The following is a 19,066-nucleotide window of genomic DNA, read 5'->3' on the forward strand; positions in this document are numbered from 1 at the left end:
AAGCAATTGTTGTTTGTCGGGCATAAGTTGTGAACATAAATTAGTTTTGCATACGAAACAGTTTAATATATTTTAAAACGATGGCTCAATTGACCACAAGTACTGCCTTATAGGAAAAGCTAGAACTTATGCTTGATCGGGGTAAGTTGTGAACATAAACTAGTTTTGCTATAAGTAAGACGTTCAAGATATTTCAAAATTGTGAACCAGCTTAATTGACCACAAGTTCTGCCGTATAGGCAAAAGCAAAAACTTATCCGTGATGAGCACAAAAGTTCTTCCCACCAAAAATTTTCAAGTTAGGGTCATTTTCTAAAGGACTTTGTTGAGCGGGAACAAACATTCTAAGACCGGGCACTTTGGGACCATGCGTGTCATTTCCCGCGCTCTGAGTTGTTGCCCGATCAAGAAGAAATTGCACGGTTTGCCCAATTTTTGCTCTTCAAAACTGAACTTTTGCTTAGCGGGCATAAATTCTTTTAAGAGTGCGGAACTTAATTTTTGGAATATTATGATGCGAAAATATAGACTTATGCTCCACAAAAAAGTTACTATTTGTTGTAACACGTATCCGAGTTGTTCACTAAAGTTCCACTCACTCTTGACGTATTGATATCGAGTTTTCTTGTGTATAATAAGACTACAGCACGGGCCCAATAACACTATGCAAAATATTGAATTATAGTTTTTTTTTTGTTTAAAGTACTCTTGTTTCACAATTCATCTTCAGAGATTGTCAAATGTAATCTTAATCAACTAAAGTCATTGAAAAGAGGAATAAATCATAATTTTGTCCATTATAATTCTGCATTTTCGTATGTTTTTTTAAAAAGGAGTGACAATAAAAGGTTAAGCCTAACGGAAACAACGACAGAAGATTTCAGCTTGTCCTTTTCTTATTTCAACAGCAGATACATAACAACGCGGAGATATTATGTAAGATCAGAAGATGAAGAAGGTCCAAATGAGAAAACGGAACAAAGCGTAAAGATAAGAGCAAGAAGAGGGAGAAGGTTGGAGACGTCCTGTTAAACCTAAAAAATTAGTAAGCGGTTGAAGTTTTAGGAGAGTTCAAGAAGCGATAGCACGTGCTATACAAGAAGATGACTCTTGTTATGCCAGGCAGGCACGACGGTGAAACAGACTCCTCAAGCAGCTCTATTGTGGCTTCTTATATAAGAGAATACATGAGATGTTCGATATAATCTAATTTTCAGCATATGATATTGTTTTAAAGAGAAATCAAAATATTCTATGCTTTTGTCTCTTAACATGCTTAATATATGACTATTTGATGTTGAATACTAAAATTAGATATGGTTGAAATTTGAAACTAGTATATGTGAGAAAGTATAAAAAGTTGACTTCTTGTTAAATAAAATAAAATAAAAATCGACCACATGATTAAAATTTAAACAAGCTTGATATTGTTTGTAATTGGCATAACTATGGTAAGCGATAGTACTAGACAAGTGCTTTTAAAAGGCTTGAAGCTATTGTATTTTTTTTTTTCCTTCAGATTTTAGACATGTGAAAAAATAATGACTAATTACTTGTATAAAATTGCGAAATTCTTAATCTAAATCAAATCAGTAAAGCCAAGCACTAAGTTTATTCAATCCTAAAACTCAAAGGAGACGGATTCAGAATTTTAAAAAGGGAAAAGGTGCAAATATATCCTTAAATTTATGATATAGAGCAGATATATCTCTCGTTAAAAAGTGGTGCATATATATCTCTGCCGTTATACAAATTTTGGAACTATACCTCTTTGCTAACAACTTGTTTTTAACTTAAATATTACTATTTAGTAGACTTATTTTTTTAAAGACACGTGATAACTTTTTTCCTGATGGGTTGGGTCCGATTCATTTACAAAAATAGCCATTTTTTTTTTTAAAGTCAAGGTGATATTTTTTTAAACAAACCAAACAACCTACTAGAAAAAACATTACCTTGTGGCTTTAAAAAATAAGTCTACTAAAAAAATAGATAGGCTTATTTTTTTTAAAGTTAGGTGACATTTTATTAATTAAAAAAATAAGTTAAATGATTTTTAAAAAGATTCTGACAGCAAAAAGGGCATATTTGCGTTATTTTCGTAACGAAACGAGTATATTTACATCATTTGTGTAAGTTTTCTCTGTCTTTTTTTTTTTTTATTTAATTTTTCCAAACGGAGAGAAAATATCTCATCTCATCCTATATAAATCAGAAGCAATAATAAAAGCCACGCGTGCTTGCTTCCATACGTACTCTTCTCGCGTGTTCCTAACATCCCATACATCCTTCTAGGGTTCCGCCCACGATGCAACCAGCAAATTCCATGATTCCACCACCACACTACCAACAGCAGTGGCCCCCGCAGCAGCAATCTGGATATTATTACCCGCCGCAACAGGGCGGAGTTCCTCCACCGCAACAACTACTACAACCACAGTACAACGCTGCTTCTTCTCTTCAGCCGAGTAGCGGTGATGAGGTCCGAAGCCTTTGGATCGGAGATCTACAGTTTTGGATGGACGAACAATACCTTCTCAACGCCTTCGCTCAAACTGGAGAGGTATCCCCACCTCTACCTAAGAAGATATGCTTTTTCGTACTGAATGTTTATTTGAGTAACGTGAATGTGCTGTTCTCTATTATTTAGTAATTTTGTTGTTAAAAATATATGACATAGTTTATAAGGCATGTGAATGAGATGTAATTTGTATTCAGTAACTTGTCTTACATGGTTTGGTAAAATTTATGAGAGTATGCTGTAGTTTATATTCAGGGGCTTGTTGTATTAACTTGTTGGTAAAAAGGTATGTGAGTATGATGTTTGTATTTAAACTTTGTGTTATGTTGTTGATATACAGCGTGTCAATATGATGTTGTTTGTATTCAGTAACTTGTGTTATGTTGTTGGTAAAAACCTGTGAATATGCTGTAGTTTGTATTCGCTAATATTGCTGAACTGTCTGGTAAAAAGATATGTGCATACGTGGAAGTTTGCATTCACTAACTTAGACGTTTGCTTCTTGAAACATACAAGAACACTCTCCACCCCCCCCCCCCCCCCCCTTTTTTTTTAATATAAGTTTCTCGACTCTTGTACTGTATGAGCAGTAGTTTTACTACTATAAACAGTCTTCTTACCTTTCACTTGCGCCTATTTGTAGTTTACAGAATATAAAATGTTTGTCTGTTATTTAGGTGGTCTCTGCTAAAGTTATCCGTAACAAGCAAACTGGACAATCAGAGGGTTATGGTTTTATTGAGTTTATTAGTCATGCCGCTGCAGAAAGGAATCTACTAGCATATAATGGGACGTTGATGCCTAATATTGAGCAGAATTTTAGACTTAACTGGGCTTCACTCGGTTCTGGTGAAAAACGTTCTGATAATACTCCTGAATATACAATATTTGTTGGCGACTTGGCGGCCGATGTCACTGATTATATGCTTCAGGAGACATTTAGGGCTAACTATCCTTCTGTGAAGGGTGCTAAGGTTGTAACAGATAAGGCCACAGGGCGCACCAAGGGTTATGGTTTTGTTAAATTTGGGGATGAAACTGAGCAGGTACGTGCTATGACTGAGATGAATGGACAGTTTTGTTCAACTAGGCCCATGCGGATTGGTCCTGCAGCTAACAAGAAGACTATGGGTGGTCAAAGTCAAGGTATGCCTTAACCTAGTTGGTACATGTACTGCTTTATGTCTTTACATCTGTTATGTGAATCGAATCCAGCTTGCAGCTTGATTGCTTGCCTCACTCGGCTTGTAGTTTTTGGATCTTTTGTCTTGTCTTTAGTTGTCATATGTTCCTTTAATGGTCTAAGTTTAATAGTTCGAGGATGCTGTTGCTTTATTTTGGGGTAATTGATGTCTATATGTGTTCTGCTCGCCTATGCAGGTGTTGCTATGTTTCCTTTCATTCCATTATGCTCTTGAATTCTTGATGAGTACCCAGCTATCGACGTCATTTCGTTCCATTAGTTAAAAACTTCCCCTTGAAATATTAAATCTCATAAAACTCCGCTTGTCTCCAAGCAGGATGATTGGAGGCTCTATGATTTAAGGGCCTGGATGCTCGTTTCAGCTGAAATGAATACCTTTTAGGACGTGGTGTGGCGTAAGTCAGTTTATTTAAATGTGGTTAAATTTCGCTATGTAGGATCCTCGTAGCATTTATCCTTTTTAAGTTTTGCAATTTTTTCCATTACTCCGTACTCCAGTCAGATTGCTTTATCTTTACTTTCAGCAATTTTGATGTCTTTACTTTTCAGCCGTTTTACTTTATCATTACTTTTAAGCCATTTCACTTTATCATTACGTTTCAGCTATTTCACTTTAGCGAATTAGCGTTACATTTCAGCCTTCTATTTTTTAACTTCGATATCTTGTTAGACTGCCTCAAGTTGCATTTTAATCTTCAGTATACCTCTGCGCTTTTTAGCAGTCTCATTCATTAATTTAGTTATCCTAGTCCTGGATACATCTCTTCGTTCTGCTCCATTTACCTCGTGAACCTGTTCTGTAAATCCCCTTCACAGGGGCGAGAAGTTTCCTGCCACAATTATAATCTAATGCTGCCTTCTTTTGTTTCTTGTCGGTACAAGATCTTGGTACTCATTTTTTCTATATGTGATGCTATTACTATTTGGGGGTGTGTTCAAATTATGCAATATTCCGACTTAAAATACTTTTTTATTGTTCAGAAAATCTGTATATTTTATTTCAACATGAAAAATTTATGCCCAAATTCATACAAATATTAGGTCCTTTGAACCTCTATATTCTAAGCTCTTTCACATGAATGGGTCAGAGGGATTGGATTTTTTATCTGGTGGAGTGCTGGTAGCTGTATGGAAGATAGCACCCCATTTCCTGCGTTTTCTCGCCTTTCTTGTTTAATAGTAACGTGCTAAAGCATTAAAATTATCTTAATGCATGAGATAGGATGTAATAAGATAATGCATGTGGGCTGGCAAGTTCACCATGGTGTATATACATCTTGTAAATATTTTTTTCTAATTGCTAAATCATATATTGGTCTTCCTCTTGCTCCTTTGCCAAACTATGGCCCATCCTTCACAAATTTGAAAAGTAAATCATTTCTTGCTTCTGAACTTCCAAAAGCACATCTGAATATATTCATTGTGGTATGTGTGATCCAACAGTTGAAAGGTGTGTCCATTACTCGAATGCCTGGTTGCCGCTCTAAACCGTTAGACATGCTTCCTATCCTGACTTTTCTTAAACCTTTTAGTCAGATGTCTGTCAGCTTGTGTTCTCAACTCATTCATATTCTGCTTCTTTGGAGACCTGTAAGAGCTAAAAGTTATTATCCTTCTTGCATTGTTGGAGCAATGCAACCATCAGTCTGATGCTTGATCTATTTAATTGTGAAATATGACAGTGCAGTCTTATCTCTTGAATCATATGTAATAGTGTTCTCTTAATAAGAACTTGTACACTGATTTATTTTACTGACGGTGATAGTCAGTGCCTTCTGACTGACCTTTGCCTTGTAGTGATGGTTAATGGTACATATGCTCGGTAGTTTTGGTATTCTACTGTCCGTTCTTTGCTAAAACGTGCAATGTACTTCATCTCTTAGTCATGGACCATAAAGTTCTCCACCCTTACTCCTCACATTTGCCTCTTTCATTTGCAGCTTCATATCAAAGTTCACCTGGAACTCAAAATGAGGATGACCCTTCTAATACCACTGTCAGTACATTTCTTTCTGGCATCATTTGGCATTCTGTTAGCTTGTACTCATATCCAAATGAATTTGATTGCAGATTTTTGTTGGGAACTTGGATGCCAACATAACTGATGAACATCTGAGGCAGATTTTTGGACATTATGGGCAGTTGCTTCATGTGAAAATACCAGTAGGCAAGCGGTGTGGCTTTGTTCAGTTCGCAGACAGGTATAGTAATATGACTTCTGAAGATGATTATTCTCAATACTTGGAGAATTAACACACGGTCCATCCTTGTTATTGCAGAAGTTGTGCTGAGGAAGCTTTACGGGTATTAAATGGAACTCAGCTGGGGGGACAAAGCATCCGTCTTTCCTGGGGTCGTAGTCCTGCAAACAAGCAGCAGGTAAATAATGCCGAAACAATAGTTTCTGGTTTTGGCACTTCCTTGTTGATACCAATCTGAATTTTATGCTCAAATCTGTCTTGTGCAGCCTCAGGCTGATCCAAACCAATATGGTGGTTATTATGGGTATACAGCTGGATATGAGGGCTATGGTTACGCTCCCCCTGCTCAGGATCCAAATCAGTATTATGCAGGCTATGCAGGATATGGAAATTATGCACAACCTCAACAGCAGCAACAAATTGTGCAGCAGCCCCAGGTCTGACGAAACCTTTTGAGTTTATTTATTAACTAAAGCTTTTTACTTATTACCCACATCTCTATTTTGGAATGTAAATGAATGCAACATATCTTAAGGTTATTAGTATCTTTTGAGTTTTCGAACTGCTTTTGATCTGTTCTCCACGTTTTTTTTTTGTTTTTTTAACTGGTCTTTGGAGGACAAAATTATTCATTGAAAAGAATTTGACACTTAAACTGATAACAGCAGTTGCTCATAAAAAATAATGATATGTTCTGCATCCTCATCTCACTTCCTCTTTGCAGTGATCTGCTGGTCAAAAGAGTTGCCGAGTGCTTCCCGGCATGATTATGTATTGATGTTACAAGCTGCGCATGGGATTATCAGTTGGAATCCAGATGTATTATATTGCACTATCTGAGGGGTGTTGGGAACTACTGTAGGCTAGTTCGTGGGGATACAATTTACAGTTATGGTCGACTGTTGCTCATCTTTCGTTAATTGAGTGCTTTGTTTTTATTTTTTTCCTTGTTTGCTATTTTGGTACTTAGATATGAAATCTAGATATACTTGGAGAAGTTTAGGCATGTATTTATACTCGTGCTTCTTGGCTATCCCAACATTGCTTAAAACTTTATTTTGCTTGTTGCTCTATGTTGGTTAACCTTTCAATAGCAGTTTTTACTAATGGTTTCTCCAAAGATAATTGCATATATAATCTTTAGGATGCCTGGTCTGGCGTCTCAGTTGTATTTTCATTAGATGCTCGTAAGGCATTGTTTTAAGATCTCAACTGACTTTTGAGTCCTCAATTATTTTTGGTCGGCATATGTTGTGTTAATGTCGAGTATTGATGTAGGATAAACTTTACATTGACGACAACTGCCAGATGATGTAGTTAATTCCCGCTACCCAGTCCTGTAATATGCGATGAGCAATAATAGGACATACATTCGATAGCATCCAGCCCTTTGGACTCCTAAAAAAGACGCCGTTGGATTTTGATCAAATTCAAAATAGCATAATTTTTCGTAGAGGTAGGAGGATAAAAAATGACTAAATTCTTCTTTTCATGGCCACTAACGCTTCTACAACCGGTGGTCTAGGTTTTCTAAATATTGGTTATGGTTGTTACTTGTTTGCTGCCATGCCTCGGTCCCAGAACACCTCTATTTTAAAACCAATCAAAAAATATAGTAAGGGCAATCAATATGGTATCATCTGGCAATGACTACATTCTATACTCGAAGTATCTAGACACAGTATTAGTAGTATAACAAGATTGTTAATCCCCACAAAATATAATTAAAACCATCAATTTGTTTGGTTAGTGGGTGCTTTTATATACTCGCTGCCAAGTTTTGGGATCACATGTTTAGGGAAGATGCAATCCAATTATTGCAAGACTCTTGATAACCCAAAAGTGCTGGAGCAGAGATATTAACCAACTTCCAAATAGTTCTTCTAATGCAAGGAGACAAATAACTGCTTATTTTGCTTTTAAAGCACATCATTCCCACCTCTTTTCATTCTAAATAAACGAAGATCTATACCATATACATTGGTACACTGAGTTTCTTTTCTCAGCAGTAGCCAAAGAACTTAAAATGGAAATGTCAGAACACTACAAATTTACCCATAAGAAAGACTGACACAGGCGATTTGTGTTCCTCCAAGGCATATCCCAGCGAGAATGGGCTCCTCAAGCAAATACTGTCCCCTTAGATCTATCAAACTGATATATCCACTACCTTATTCATTCTGGCTTCTTTAAGTTCAGGCAGTTATCTGTTGCTTGGTTGTACAATTCCTGGACCTGCTTTAGCTCCTTTTCTAAATCACCAAAATCAGCAAACTAAATCTCAGGATAAACCAAAAATTAATAATATGCACATGGATATTTGGACCTATAGCCTAACTAGAACAACTTTCACAACTCTCTCAAGGAAAACAAAGAAAAAACAAGTACATGAATGCTAACATTCCCGCATCACAAATTGTGCAGTCCAGTAAAGGATATAGGTTGGCGGAAGACTGATAAGCTGGAAGTAGTAGCTCAATCAGTTCACAACCATCTCGGTCTCTGTGTGTGTGTGTTTGTATGTGCATAGCCGTGTATTGCATAATAAACGCCTATTCCAAAATCAAAGCTATGTCAGATACAATTAGAACAAATTCTTACCTGCAGCTTCCAGTTGTTTTTGAAGTTCTTGACCAACTGCATCGTTCTCAGCCTACATCACATACATACATACAGAGCAAGAATTATTGGGTGAAAATGTAGATAAAACGGTAAGCCCAAAAACATAACTACAGAATAATCTTTATTTATCCTTTTTATTTAAACTACGGTAGAGCTTGGGTTTCTCAGTGAGAATATAGCATTGGAATTAGAGGAAGACAGAGCATCACCTTGTGCAAATATCATATGTCGAAAAGTTATTTACACCAATTATTTACAGAGAAGCCCATTACCTGGAGTTCTGCAATTCTTTTCAATTGGGCTTCTTCACCCCCATCTGACAAAGGAAGAGCAGCAACCAACGCATCAAACTGCCCAAAAGAAAAAAGAGAATATGTTGTCAAGAATACAATGACACTGTAGCAAAGCTACACTTTATGAGCACATTGTAATTGGTCCGAATTAGAGCCATGCAATATTCAAGGCCACTCTCAAGTGCCGTGACTGTGCAGCTTAAGTTTGGTAGGATGCTAGAATAGACAACCTCTGATTGTGAGGCAAGAAAATATAACTGTGAACTTGAACGCCTTGAACAAAATTACAGAGTTGTCCATATACATTTCATAGAAGACAGCTAATGGGCGATAAACTAGAATTCAGTTTTCCAGTTTTGACGAACAAGGTTTACCCGATGAGACTTAGCCTAGATGTCAAGGTCCAGAACTGAGAGGCTGAGAGCAAATGCTCAAGCTAAAATCCCTAGACATATGGAATTCTGTCGTTGGAATTTACCCACCATTATGCGCTTCAGTCGGTTTTTAATTTGAGTAGTTGGTGATGACAATAGCATTATTGTATATGTCGTTAAAATGAAGGACAAAGGACTTAGGTATTTGAACTCAACCACGCTGGTTTCAAGTCTCAACAAAGAAAGACTTAATATATCTTGTATAAAACTGCTTGTTATAATCCAAAGATCTGATGTTTCAAAAAATAAACAGAGTAGTCAAAGGAAGACCAAAAGACATTATTTTGACCAAAAATGAAAATTTTATATTCTAGAATCCTGGATATTCTCAAAGTACATGCAGATGATCCATATATTGTGGCTTGCTCATCTTAGTTGATTATAAGCAACAAAGGGTGTAATAGAAAGAATATGTGAAGGTAGGGAGGTTTACCTGCTTGGCAGCCTTAACAAAAGCAGCACTCATTTGCTTTGGTTGCTCTGCAACACTGGTTGAGTCTTCTGTAGGATTAGCAGGAGGAGGTTCTGGATAATTAGGTGACAGACGAACAGGAGGAGCATCCCTCTGAAGAGTCCCAAAAGTGTTGAAAGCAAGAGCTGCAATTGTATTTACTTGCTCCTGTAGCTGTGATATGATATCCATCTTGCAGATCCTTCCCTAAATTTCTAAAAAATAGTGAATTTAGATTTTCCGCCGATTGCAGATATATAATTGAATGCCAAGGATTCATGACCGCTGTTATTTTCATAAACTAGCTATCACTCATGCAGCAGTCACAGGTAGGCTTATCAAGGAACAACTTCAAAGAAGGTATAATCAAATAAGTCAATTCAAATTGCTTTTAATGGAACTTACCACCAACACCAGAAAAGGTAGAGACTTTATGGCACTAATGTAGATTTCACCACGAAGTTGCTGATTGTTTCTAAGCTATCAGACTTTACCAAAATTGGTAGTATAATATATCTTACAAGACTTGAAGCAGTTGATGGTTACTCAGTCACATGAATTTTTGTCCTAGATAATATCTTATTGTAGTAGTATCAGACACGCACGGTTTAACTTTGGTTTTAGTTGGTTACCATGCACACTATTCTAGTGGTTGTTCCTTTTGTGAAATATGCTTAGTCACGACAACCCAGCTCAAAGAGGGGGCTAGAAGTGCCATAAAATGCAACAAAATATAACAGTAATGAGTTCCTGGGGTTATCAAAAGCACACAACTTGAAAACATGCAAAATTTACTATAATAACTATAGAAATTTCACTAGTTATTATAGCAAATTTCACTAGTGAATGAATTTACCAAACAATTATTTTCTAAATTAAATACTATACGAAAAGTTAATCATATTCTATTATAACTATATCTGTTAAATCATTCCTTAACTATTATTATAGTTATTTAGAATTTATTGTATTTTATTTTCATGCATTTTCTCAATGTTTAAACATATTCCACAAAAGAAAAAGAAAAATCAATAACCAAATATGCACCGCTAAATTTAATTTAAGAGCATCGTCTACAATCAATTTTAGTCCCCCTTAAGAAAAGGATAGACCACCAACTGAAGTGAACCATTTAATAAATCTATCCACGCTTACAATTCCAAAAACTTGACAAAGCTAACAAATGTACATATGAAAAAAAGGAAAACATCCACAAATTCTGCACAAGTCTATCATCAGCTTTATCAGCTAGAAACTGATATGAAACTTAAGGAGAGTGGATGAGGATATTAGACGTTTACACCAAAAGATGCAAATGTGTTATTCTTTATCTTCCAGCTTCAGTGTTGCTTTGAACTTCACAATCATACATCAATCTGATACCGACCCACCTCTCAAGACATACTTCAGAAGAAAATATCAACGAAAGGATAAAGAGTTGAAGAGTTTTGGACAGACATAACTTCTACAGCAGTTGTCTAGCAACTGTTCCCTTGATTTTCTCCAGCAGTTGGTCTAGCAGTTATTATTCCTAATCTGTAGTTATGGTGCAAGTCTTATCCTATTATGTTCTCTATAAATATGTAATTAGGATTAGTTATTTGGTATGTATTTTTCAGAAGAAAAACTACTTTATTCTGGAGTCTTATCCTCTCCATACGGACAATTTTATGCTTTCTATTGAGCCGAGGGTCTTTCGGAAACAGCCGTCCTACCTTGATAGGAGTAAGGTCTGCGTACACTCTACCCTCCCCAGACCCCATGTTGTGGGATTTCACTGGGTTGTTGTTGTTGTTGTTGTGTTTAAGATTCTTGCACAAACTAGTTCCAGTAAAACTACTTTCTCTGTTCTATTTCTTCGGTTCTCTACTTCTGGTTACTATCACAATCACAATCTGTTACAAACATGAACCACTAAAAAACGCGTTCTGCAAATAACACACTGAGGTACTCTCGAATGTGCCTGCAATTATACAATTTTATTCCTTTGGAAAGTGCAGGAGCACATGTCAAATATTATATCACCATGTTCACTGAAAGAATTGATAAGCAAGACGAACAGTGTTACCACTTTCCATTCTAATCAGCTCATCTACATATTTAATGCCCTAATTCTCCTCCAAAGTGCTTTATCTTCCTTATTGAATCTCCAGTGCCATTTCAATAATAAACTTTCATTGTGACACCTCAAGTTCTTGATTCCCAGACGCCCTAATCTTTTATCTTTAATAACTGTCTTCCAATTTACAAGTTCGAAGGAGTGACCTTGTTTGTTACCCTTCCAGAGGAAGTCTCTCCTTAACTTGTCCATACGCTTCAAGACAAAGGACGGCGCCGGGAAAAGAGACATAGTGTAGGTAGGCAATGCACTAATGACGCTGTTGATCATAGTGATTCTACCCCCAAGAGAGAGGTATTGTCGTTTCCAATTTGTCAACTTTTTCTCCATCTTTTCAAGAACCTCGTTCCAGATTGATAGTGATTTGAATTTATCCCCCAATGATAAGCCAAGGTACTTAGTAGGAAGTGAACCAATGTTGCACTGCAGAATGTTGGCTAATTAGCAGATGTTAGACACGTTGTTGACACGATGTCAGATAAAATCACCCTCAAAATCAGAAACTGTTGTTCTTCTGCTTCACACATGATCAATGTTTCGTCTGCATATAGGATTTGGGAAATTCTGAAATTCCCCGTACCACTACAATCCGATTGGAAACCCGAAATCCAGTTTACCTGAGCAGCACTGTCTATCATTTTGCTAAGCCCCTCCATGACAAGAAAGAAAAGAAAAGGTGATAGAGGATCTCCTTGTCTGAGACCTCTATGTGAATAAAAGAAGCCTTGGGGGGTGCCGTTAATGAGAACAGAGAATTTTACTGTTGATAAGCAAAATCTCATCCAATTAATCCATTTGATGCTGAAGCCGAGCTGTCCCAGTATGTTCAAGAGAAACTCCCAGTTTACATGATCACTCGCTTTCTCAATGTCCAGCTTACAAATGACTCCCCGCTTTCCCGACTTCAACCTTGAATCCAAACATAAATTAGCAATCAAGGCTGCATCAGTGATGTTTCTATCATTGAGGAATGCCATTTGAGAGGGGCTAACAAGACTGGGTAGCACACTTTTGAGCCTATTTGCCAGGGCTTTGGAAAGGATCTTATAGAAACTACCTATCAAGCTGATAGGTCTATAATCTTTGAGATTCTTTGCATCGGACTTCTTGGGGATAAGAGCTATGTATGAAGAATTTAAATTTCTTTCAAAATATTCACAGCTATGAAAGTGATTAAGCGCATTCAACAAGTCAACCTTTAGAATCAACCAACACTTTTTGTAGAAACCCATGAGAAACCATCCGGACACGGTGATTTATCGCTTTCGCAGCTTTTGATGACCCCATGTATCTCCTCTTCCTGGAAGGGTCTATGAAGCCACTCCTTTTCCTCACTGGAAATGGAAGGTGCATTGACATATTCCCATTGTGGTCTCCAAGTTTCATTCTCTCTGTACAGAGCCTCATAAAAACTAAGAATCTCATTTTCTAGGACATATTCGTTTTCAGAGAGCACTCCTCCAGCCTTCAGCTTGTCGATATGATTGAATGTCCTATGAGAGTTTGCCATCTTATGGAAAAAAGCAGTGATGTTGTCCCCTTGCTTCAACCTAAGGCACCTAGACTTCTGTCTCCAGCTGATTTCTTCCATTTTGAAAATCTCCTCAAGCTCCATAAGAAGGTTAGCTTTGGAGAGTAATACATTATCCGATAGAGGTGAATCTTCAGCTTCTTGATCAATTTTTAAAATTTCACCCAGGATAGAAGTTTTTCTTTTCTCCAAAAGACCAAAAGAGGACTTGTTCGATTCTTTGAGCTTAAGTTTCAATAACTTCAGTTTCTTTGCAAAAATATAATCGGGGCTGCCCAAAATATTGAAAGATATCCACCAGTTTCTTACCAATTCCTCAAAATTAGGGTGCTCCAACCACATTTTCGAACTTAAAGTAAAGAGACATTTCTAGCCCAATGTCCACACTCTAGGATAATTGGAGAATGATCCGAATCAATGCGAGGGAGCATGGATTGTTTGATTGCACCAAAAGAGATCATCCCACTCGGAAGAAAACAAGAATCTGTCAATTCTAGAGTTGGAACTGTTTCTTGACCAGGTACACTTTCCCCCAAATAAAGGGGGGTCAATCAGAGCAGCTTTCCGCAAAAACTGTAACTAGGACCAGATAACTAACGATCATCTTACAACTTGCAGAGAAGTCATGCAGAATCAAGTTAATCATATTTAATATGCTGCAGAACAAAATCATTATTCGCTTTGTAACAACAAAAGGAAGCTACAAAGGTATGTCCATATCCAACCAAAAGGTTTTGAAAATATATAATACATACTGATAAATCAAAAGAAGACAGCTCGAGCATTAGGCTACTGATGGAGGATAAAAATAACAGGAAGCTGAATGCGAAAAATTGTAACTCTTAACTAAAGCACGAATAATTGAGGAAAGAACTAATATTCTTTAGTTGACTTGAGTAAGAAAGTTCACAAATCAAATCCTAATAAAAATCAGATTCCTTCAAAAGAAATTCATATTATTTACAGAAGTGCTTGAGACATTTAAAAAGGGCAACCGGATGCACGATGCATTTTGCGGTCATGCAGTATCCGGTGAGAGGCCGCACCCCAAGGAGAAGTCATGTGGGCAGCCTACCCTAACACAAGGATGAACGACTGATTCCACAGCTAAAACTTGTAACCTATAGGTTATAGGTGACATCTAAACAACTTTACAGTTACTCAAAGTCTCCCCTTTTGCTTGTCACATTTACCACTAATGAACTATCCACAAAACAGTGTTATAATCGACGACTACTTCCAATTTTGCTTGGCATAAAACGCCACCAGAACTGACAACAAAATGAAAATAAACAACATAATTCAAGAAACCAGAGCAAATTTTTTGGTCAATGGTATCTAATACATGACAATGCTTATCAACTATTCAGATTACTGCTCTATAGATAAACAACATGGGATAGAGTAACAACGGACAGCTAATTAATGCAGACGAAGATAATACACAATTAATCCGAGATACAGTAGCATTAGTCTTGCGAGAAATATGGTAGAACTTACTTGTTAGACTAAGAGCCTATTTGGATGGGCTTATAACTTATGGCTTATAAGCATAAGTCATAAGTTAGGATTATCCTAACTTACTTACGGCTTTTGGCTTATTTTTGTTATTTTGGCTTAAACGCAAACACTACAAAAGTGCTTAAAAGCACCTAAAATAAGCCAATCCAAGCAGGCTCTAAAAAAACTTTTAAACCACAGACTTACACTTAGATCCATCTTTGATTAAAAAGAAGAATGCGATGTAAATCAGGAACATCGATAGTAGAGATGAACCAACAACTTGAAAACATCCTACCATACAGAAAATACTATGTAACTGAATTTGAGAGTTGGAGAATGGGTGGTTTATACTTGGAGGGACGTGATGGTAGAGTGTGATTAGTCATTAAAAAGACGTTAACATATGAGCAGGGGAAGTCCGTATCCATAGCAAGGTTGCAATATTCATTGACTACAAAAATATAGCCTTCACACACCATTTCCACAAAAAAATCAATTCTTCCTCTCAATCATGAATCACAGTGTCATAATATAAGGAACTGTATAATCAATCTCATAATTTAGACAATAACTGGTTGGTGACCTAGATCAATAAAAATAAATTCCAACTGATTTACTATTTTCATGTACCCAGAAAGCCAAATACTCACATGAATGACCACAACATATTTTTTAAACATTTCACAAATAAAATCCACCTGGTAATCTGATCATCTCATATGGACTACTATAGCCACTAACAAACATTCATAGATGCCTAAATCTAGGCAGAAATTTAGTTTTAAGAAATGACATTTGAATGGTTGGTGAATAGGAAGGAGCATAAAAGGCTCCAAATGTGCATATTCTTCCATTTTCAAATTTTACAGTTCAGCTTAATAGTTTCAGCTATATGAAAAAACCAAGTGGAAAAGTAGATAGATAAATCATCCTTACTGAACTCTACAGAACCGCACATGAGATTTTCGCCTCATTATGCTCCTCATTCAAAGCAAACTTTTCTCCCAGCAAATCTCTCGAATTTGAATCAAATTGAGTGGCATTTTCCAGAAATTAACCCAACAAAATTCTGTCCAAATGATAATTTTCTTTACCAAATCCCAGAATACAAAATTTCAAACCTCAAATTAAAAAACGTCTCTTGGAAATCCTCAAAAAATCTGGGACAAAAACTTAAAATCTCCATATCTTAATGAAAATAGAATGTCCAACATTAAATAAATAGAAAATAGATCAATTGATCTCAAATCTTACCTTGTAACACATAAAGATTCAAACTTTCTATCATAATCCGATCAGGAAAACTTAAGAAGATCAGCAACAGAGGGCAAACAAAGCCAAATCTCGTATAGGACCTCATCATGGAGAAAGAAACAAGCTCCAGGGTTCTTCAGTAAGGTTTTTTTTATGGGATGCCCCTTCACTCGAAGCATTCGATAAGGTGGCCGCTGATAATTTGCTAGTTTCGATAAAGGGCAAACAAAAATTCATGGAGGGCATTGCCGGCATTCTTCAACCTATTTCTCTACTGATTACGTTCAAGATTAACTAAATCTCACCAAGCGGGCAGCAAAATAACTAAAAGATGCAAATTTGTTCGGTAAAACTAACTAAATAAAGAAAGAAATCTGAGAATATAGAACATAGAAATACATGAAGCACCAATCAAACATAAATGAGAACTTCGAAAACTCAAAATATGAAAGAGCAGATTTACCTGAGCGACCGTGAGAAAGAAGAGAAATGTCCTTCTTTGGATAATTACACCTTAAAAGAGGGCAAGTATTCTCCAGAATTTGATCTACAGCACAAAACCAGAATTCAAAATTGATAACCTTGAACAGGATGCAGTTTTCCTCGCCAAAATTGCAAAGAACATTTTATCCAACAGTGAAAACTCTCATGAAAATCTTAAAGTGCTAGTGAGATTCAATTTTCTTCCAAAAGATATGGGAGTCACAGAGCAAACTTTAAGTAAACATTGATCCTAAAAGCCAAATTTTATGGCCATTAACAATTTTAATAACTGGTAAATCAGAGTGAACAATGTTACAGCACTGAGGCCCCATTTGAGATAATATAAACACACAGCGGGTGTTTTCGGGTAAAATAAGTGGTTGTCTTACTTATTTTCCGGTGTTTGGTTGGTGAGTGGAAAAAACTTATCTAGAAAAATATTTCCATTCTTTGGTCCTAACCCCAAATCCCCCATCCCAAACTTGAAGTGTAGCTAAACAGGGATTGCAGCTTGTTATTAGCAAATAAGAAACATATGGTTGGATAAATTGCAATATCAAATTTCTGGAAAACTAGGAACTTGAAAACATAATTGTTATCTCCTGCAATTCACTACTTATTTAACTTGTATTGTTAAATGTTACTGGAAATTTAGGTCACTAGCAAATACCTGTATATGGTAACGGAGAAGAGTGTGGAGTGAAAGCTGGTACTAGTATTCGGCCTTAATTTGGTCCTCCGCAGTCCGCTCTAATGTTCATTTTAACCTCCGCAAAGGGCCAATATATACCCTCTAATGTTTCCAAACTGGTTCATACATAAGCTTTTTTTTTTTTTTTTTTTTTTGGTGAAAGGCAACTCTTTAATTTTTATCCTTCGCTCAAAAAGTTACGCCCTTTAAAGTAATCTTGAGGTTTCTAGACCTAAAATTAAAGGGGACCAAATCAAATCTCTTTTCTTCGTCCAGCGTTCCAACAATAAAATAGTTTAAATTATCAACTAACATTTAAACTTTGTTATTAAACCAAAAACAAATATTGAGGATATTTTTAGATAAAAAGGTAAAAAAAAAAATTTACAAGCCATTTTCATACGTTAGAGATATTTTTGGCCCTTTTCCATTTAAATATTGCATAGTTATGTGAAGTTCTCTATTTTTTTTTTTGTTCATAAAATATTACACAAAAAAACATTGTTATGTTTATTGTCTTATAAAGATAATCTAATGGCATGGTTTAAATAAAATGTCCAAAAAGTCTAGTTTATTGTATTCCCATCTAAGTATTAAAAGTGATTTTAAGCATATTATAATATTTATGGGGTTGCAAATGAAAATATTGGTTAATTTTTTTATGAACTTTGGATTGCCAAATAAGATGAAACACTCCCCAAGCAAAAAAACAGAACAAAAAGAAGGACTGCATCTTAAATTACAAGGAGGTCCTCAATGCAAGGAGGTCCTCAATGCAAAAATCATTTTAATATTATTGAAAAAGCTAACCAGTTTCTTTGTCAAATCAATAAGTCCTAAAGCTACTTGAACAAACTGCAACAGCATGAGAAAAAACAGAATAGTACATTAAATGACCAGAGTACCCTCAACGGACAGCTGCCTGCTTCTAGCCGCTTATATATATAGTAGTAATTTTACTTATTATCTGTATTATTATTTATTATATAGAAATAATAGTTTGCATGGATGAACCTTGGCTAAAATAAAAGTAAAAGTTCCACCAACTCAACAGTGTTGTACTCTTTGCATTATTTTGCTTTTAATTCATGTTTAATTCCTTTTAGGTGTGGGCCAACTAACCCTTTGCTAGAGGAGTCCGGAACCAAAATGCTCCCAAAAAAATCACTTTAAACTAAGATACCCCAATAAATTTTTTTTTTTACCAAAATACCTGTAGCGCAGTAAAATACTGCTCTATAGCACTTCACGGAGACGGAGCCGTTAAGTGCTATAGCACAGTATTTTACTACGTTATAGAAAAAAAAAATCTATAACGCAGTAAAATATTGCGTTATAGAAAAGAGTACCAATTCTTTTTTTTCTATAACGCAATAAAATACTGCGTTATAGAAACAGTACAAAAAAAAAAAAATGGCCAACGATTAGTCGTATGTCAAGACTCCGAAACGTCAATATTTTATAAAGAACCTGATATTTTTTTCTGCGTACAATAATGTAGGCTCAATACATCAAGGATACGTATACATTCGAATCGTCATTTTAGGGGTTGAAAAAGTGCCCGAAGTAAGTTTTGCAACACTTAGTGTATTTTTGCATACTTTGACCAACGATTAGTCGTATGTCAAGACTCCGAAACGTCAATATTTTATAAAGAACCTGATATTTTTTTCTGCGTACAATAATGTAGGCTCAATACATCAAGGATACGAATACATTCGGATCGTCATTTTAGGGGTTGAAAAGGTGCCCGAAGTAA

The 19,066-nt window shown here is 36.0% G+C and overlaps 2 protein-coding genes across 3 annotated transcripts; one reads left to right on the forward strand and one right to left on the reverse strand.

Moving 5' to 3' along the window:
* Positions 1-2,225: 2,225 nt before the first annotated feature.
* Positions 2,226-6,982, forward strand: LOC132621270 (polyadenylate-binding protein RBP45-like). The gene is made up of 7 exons (XM_060335468.1): positions 2,226-2,563; positions 3,199-3,667; positions 5,666-5,721; positions 5,796-5,926; positions 6,005-6,104; positions 6,193-6,363; positions 6,651-6,982. Exons 1-7 carry the CDS (start codon positions 2,309-2,311, stop codon positions 6,651-6,653), a joined length of 1,185 nt encoding a protein of 394 aa, XP_060191451.1. The 5' UTR covers positions 2,226-2,308; the 3' UTR covers positions 6,654-6,982.
* An 801-nt stretch (positions 6,983-7,783) lies between these two features.
* LOC132622441 (mediator of RNA polymerase II transcription subunit 21) lies at positions 7,784-17,457 on the reverse strand. 2 transcript variants are annotated; one of them, XM_060337045.1, is made up of 6 exons: positions 17,287-17,457; positions 16,597-16,680; positions 9,709-9,933; positions 8,821-8,898; positions 8,528-8,579; positions 7,784-8,178 (listed from the first exon to the last, which is right to left on the reverse strand). In XM_060337045.1, exons 3-6 carry the CDS (start codon positions 9,916-9,918, stop codon positions 8,102-8,104), a joined length of 417 nt encoding a protein of 138 aa, XP_060193028.1. In that variant the 5' UTR covers positions 9,919-9,933; positions 16,597-16,680; positions 17,287-17,457; the 3' UTR covers positions 7,784-8,101. The 2 variants fall into 2 exon arrangements, with proteins under 2 accessions (XP_060193028.1, XP_060193027.1); XM_060337044.1 differs by having other exon boundaries at positions 9,709-9,941; positions 17,287-17,455.
* Between the last annotated feature and the right edge of the window lie 1,609 nt (positions 17,458-19,066).

The sequence above is a fragment of the Lycium barbarum genome, chromosome 12 (assembly GCF_019175385.1).
Source record: "Lycium barbarum isolate Lr01 chromosome 12, ASM1917538v2, whole genome shotgun sequence".
NCBI lineage: Eukaryota > Viridiplantae > Streptophyta > Magnoliopsida > Solanales > Solanaceae > Lycium > Lycium barbarum.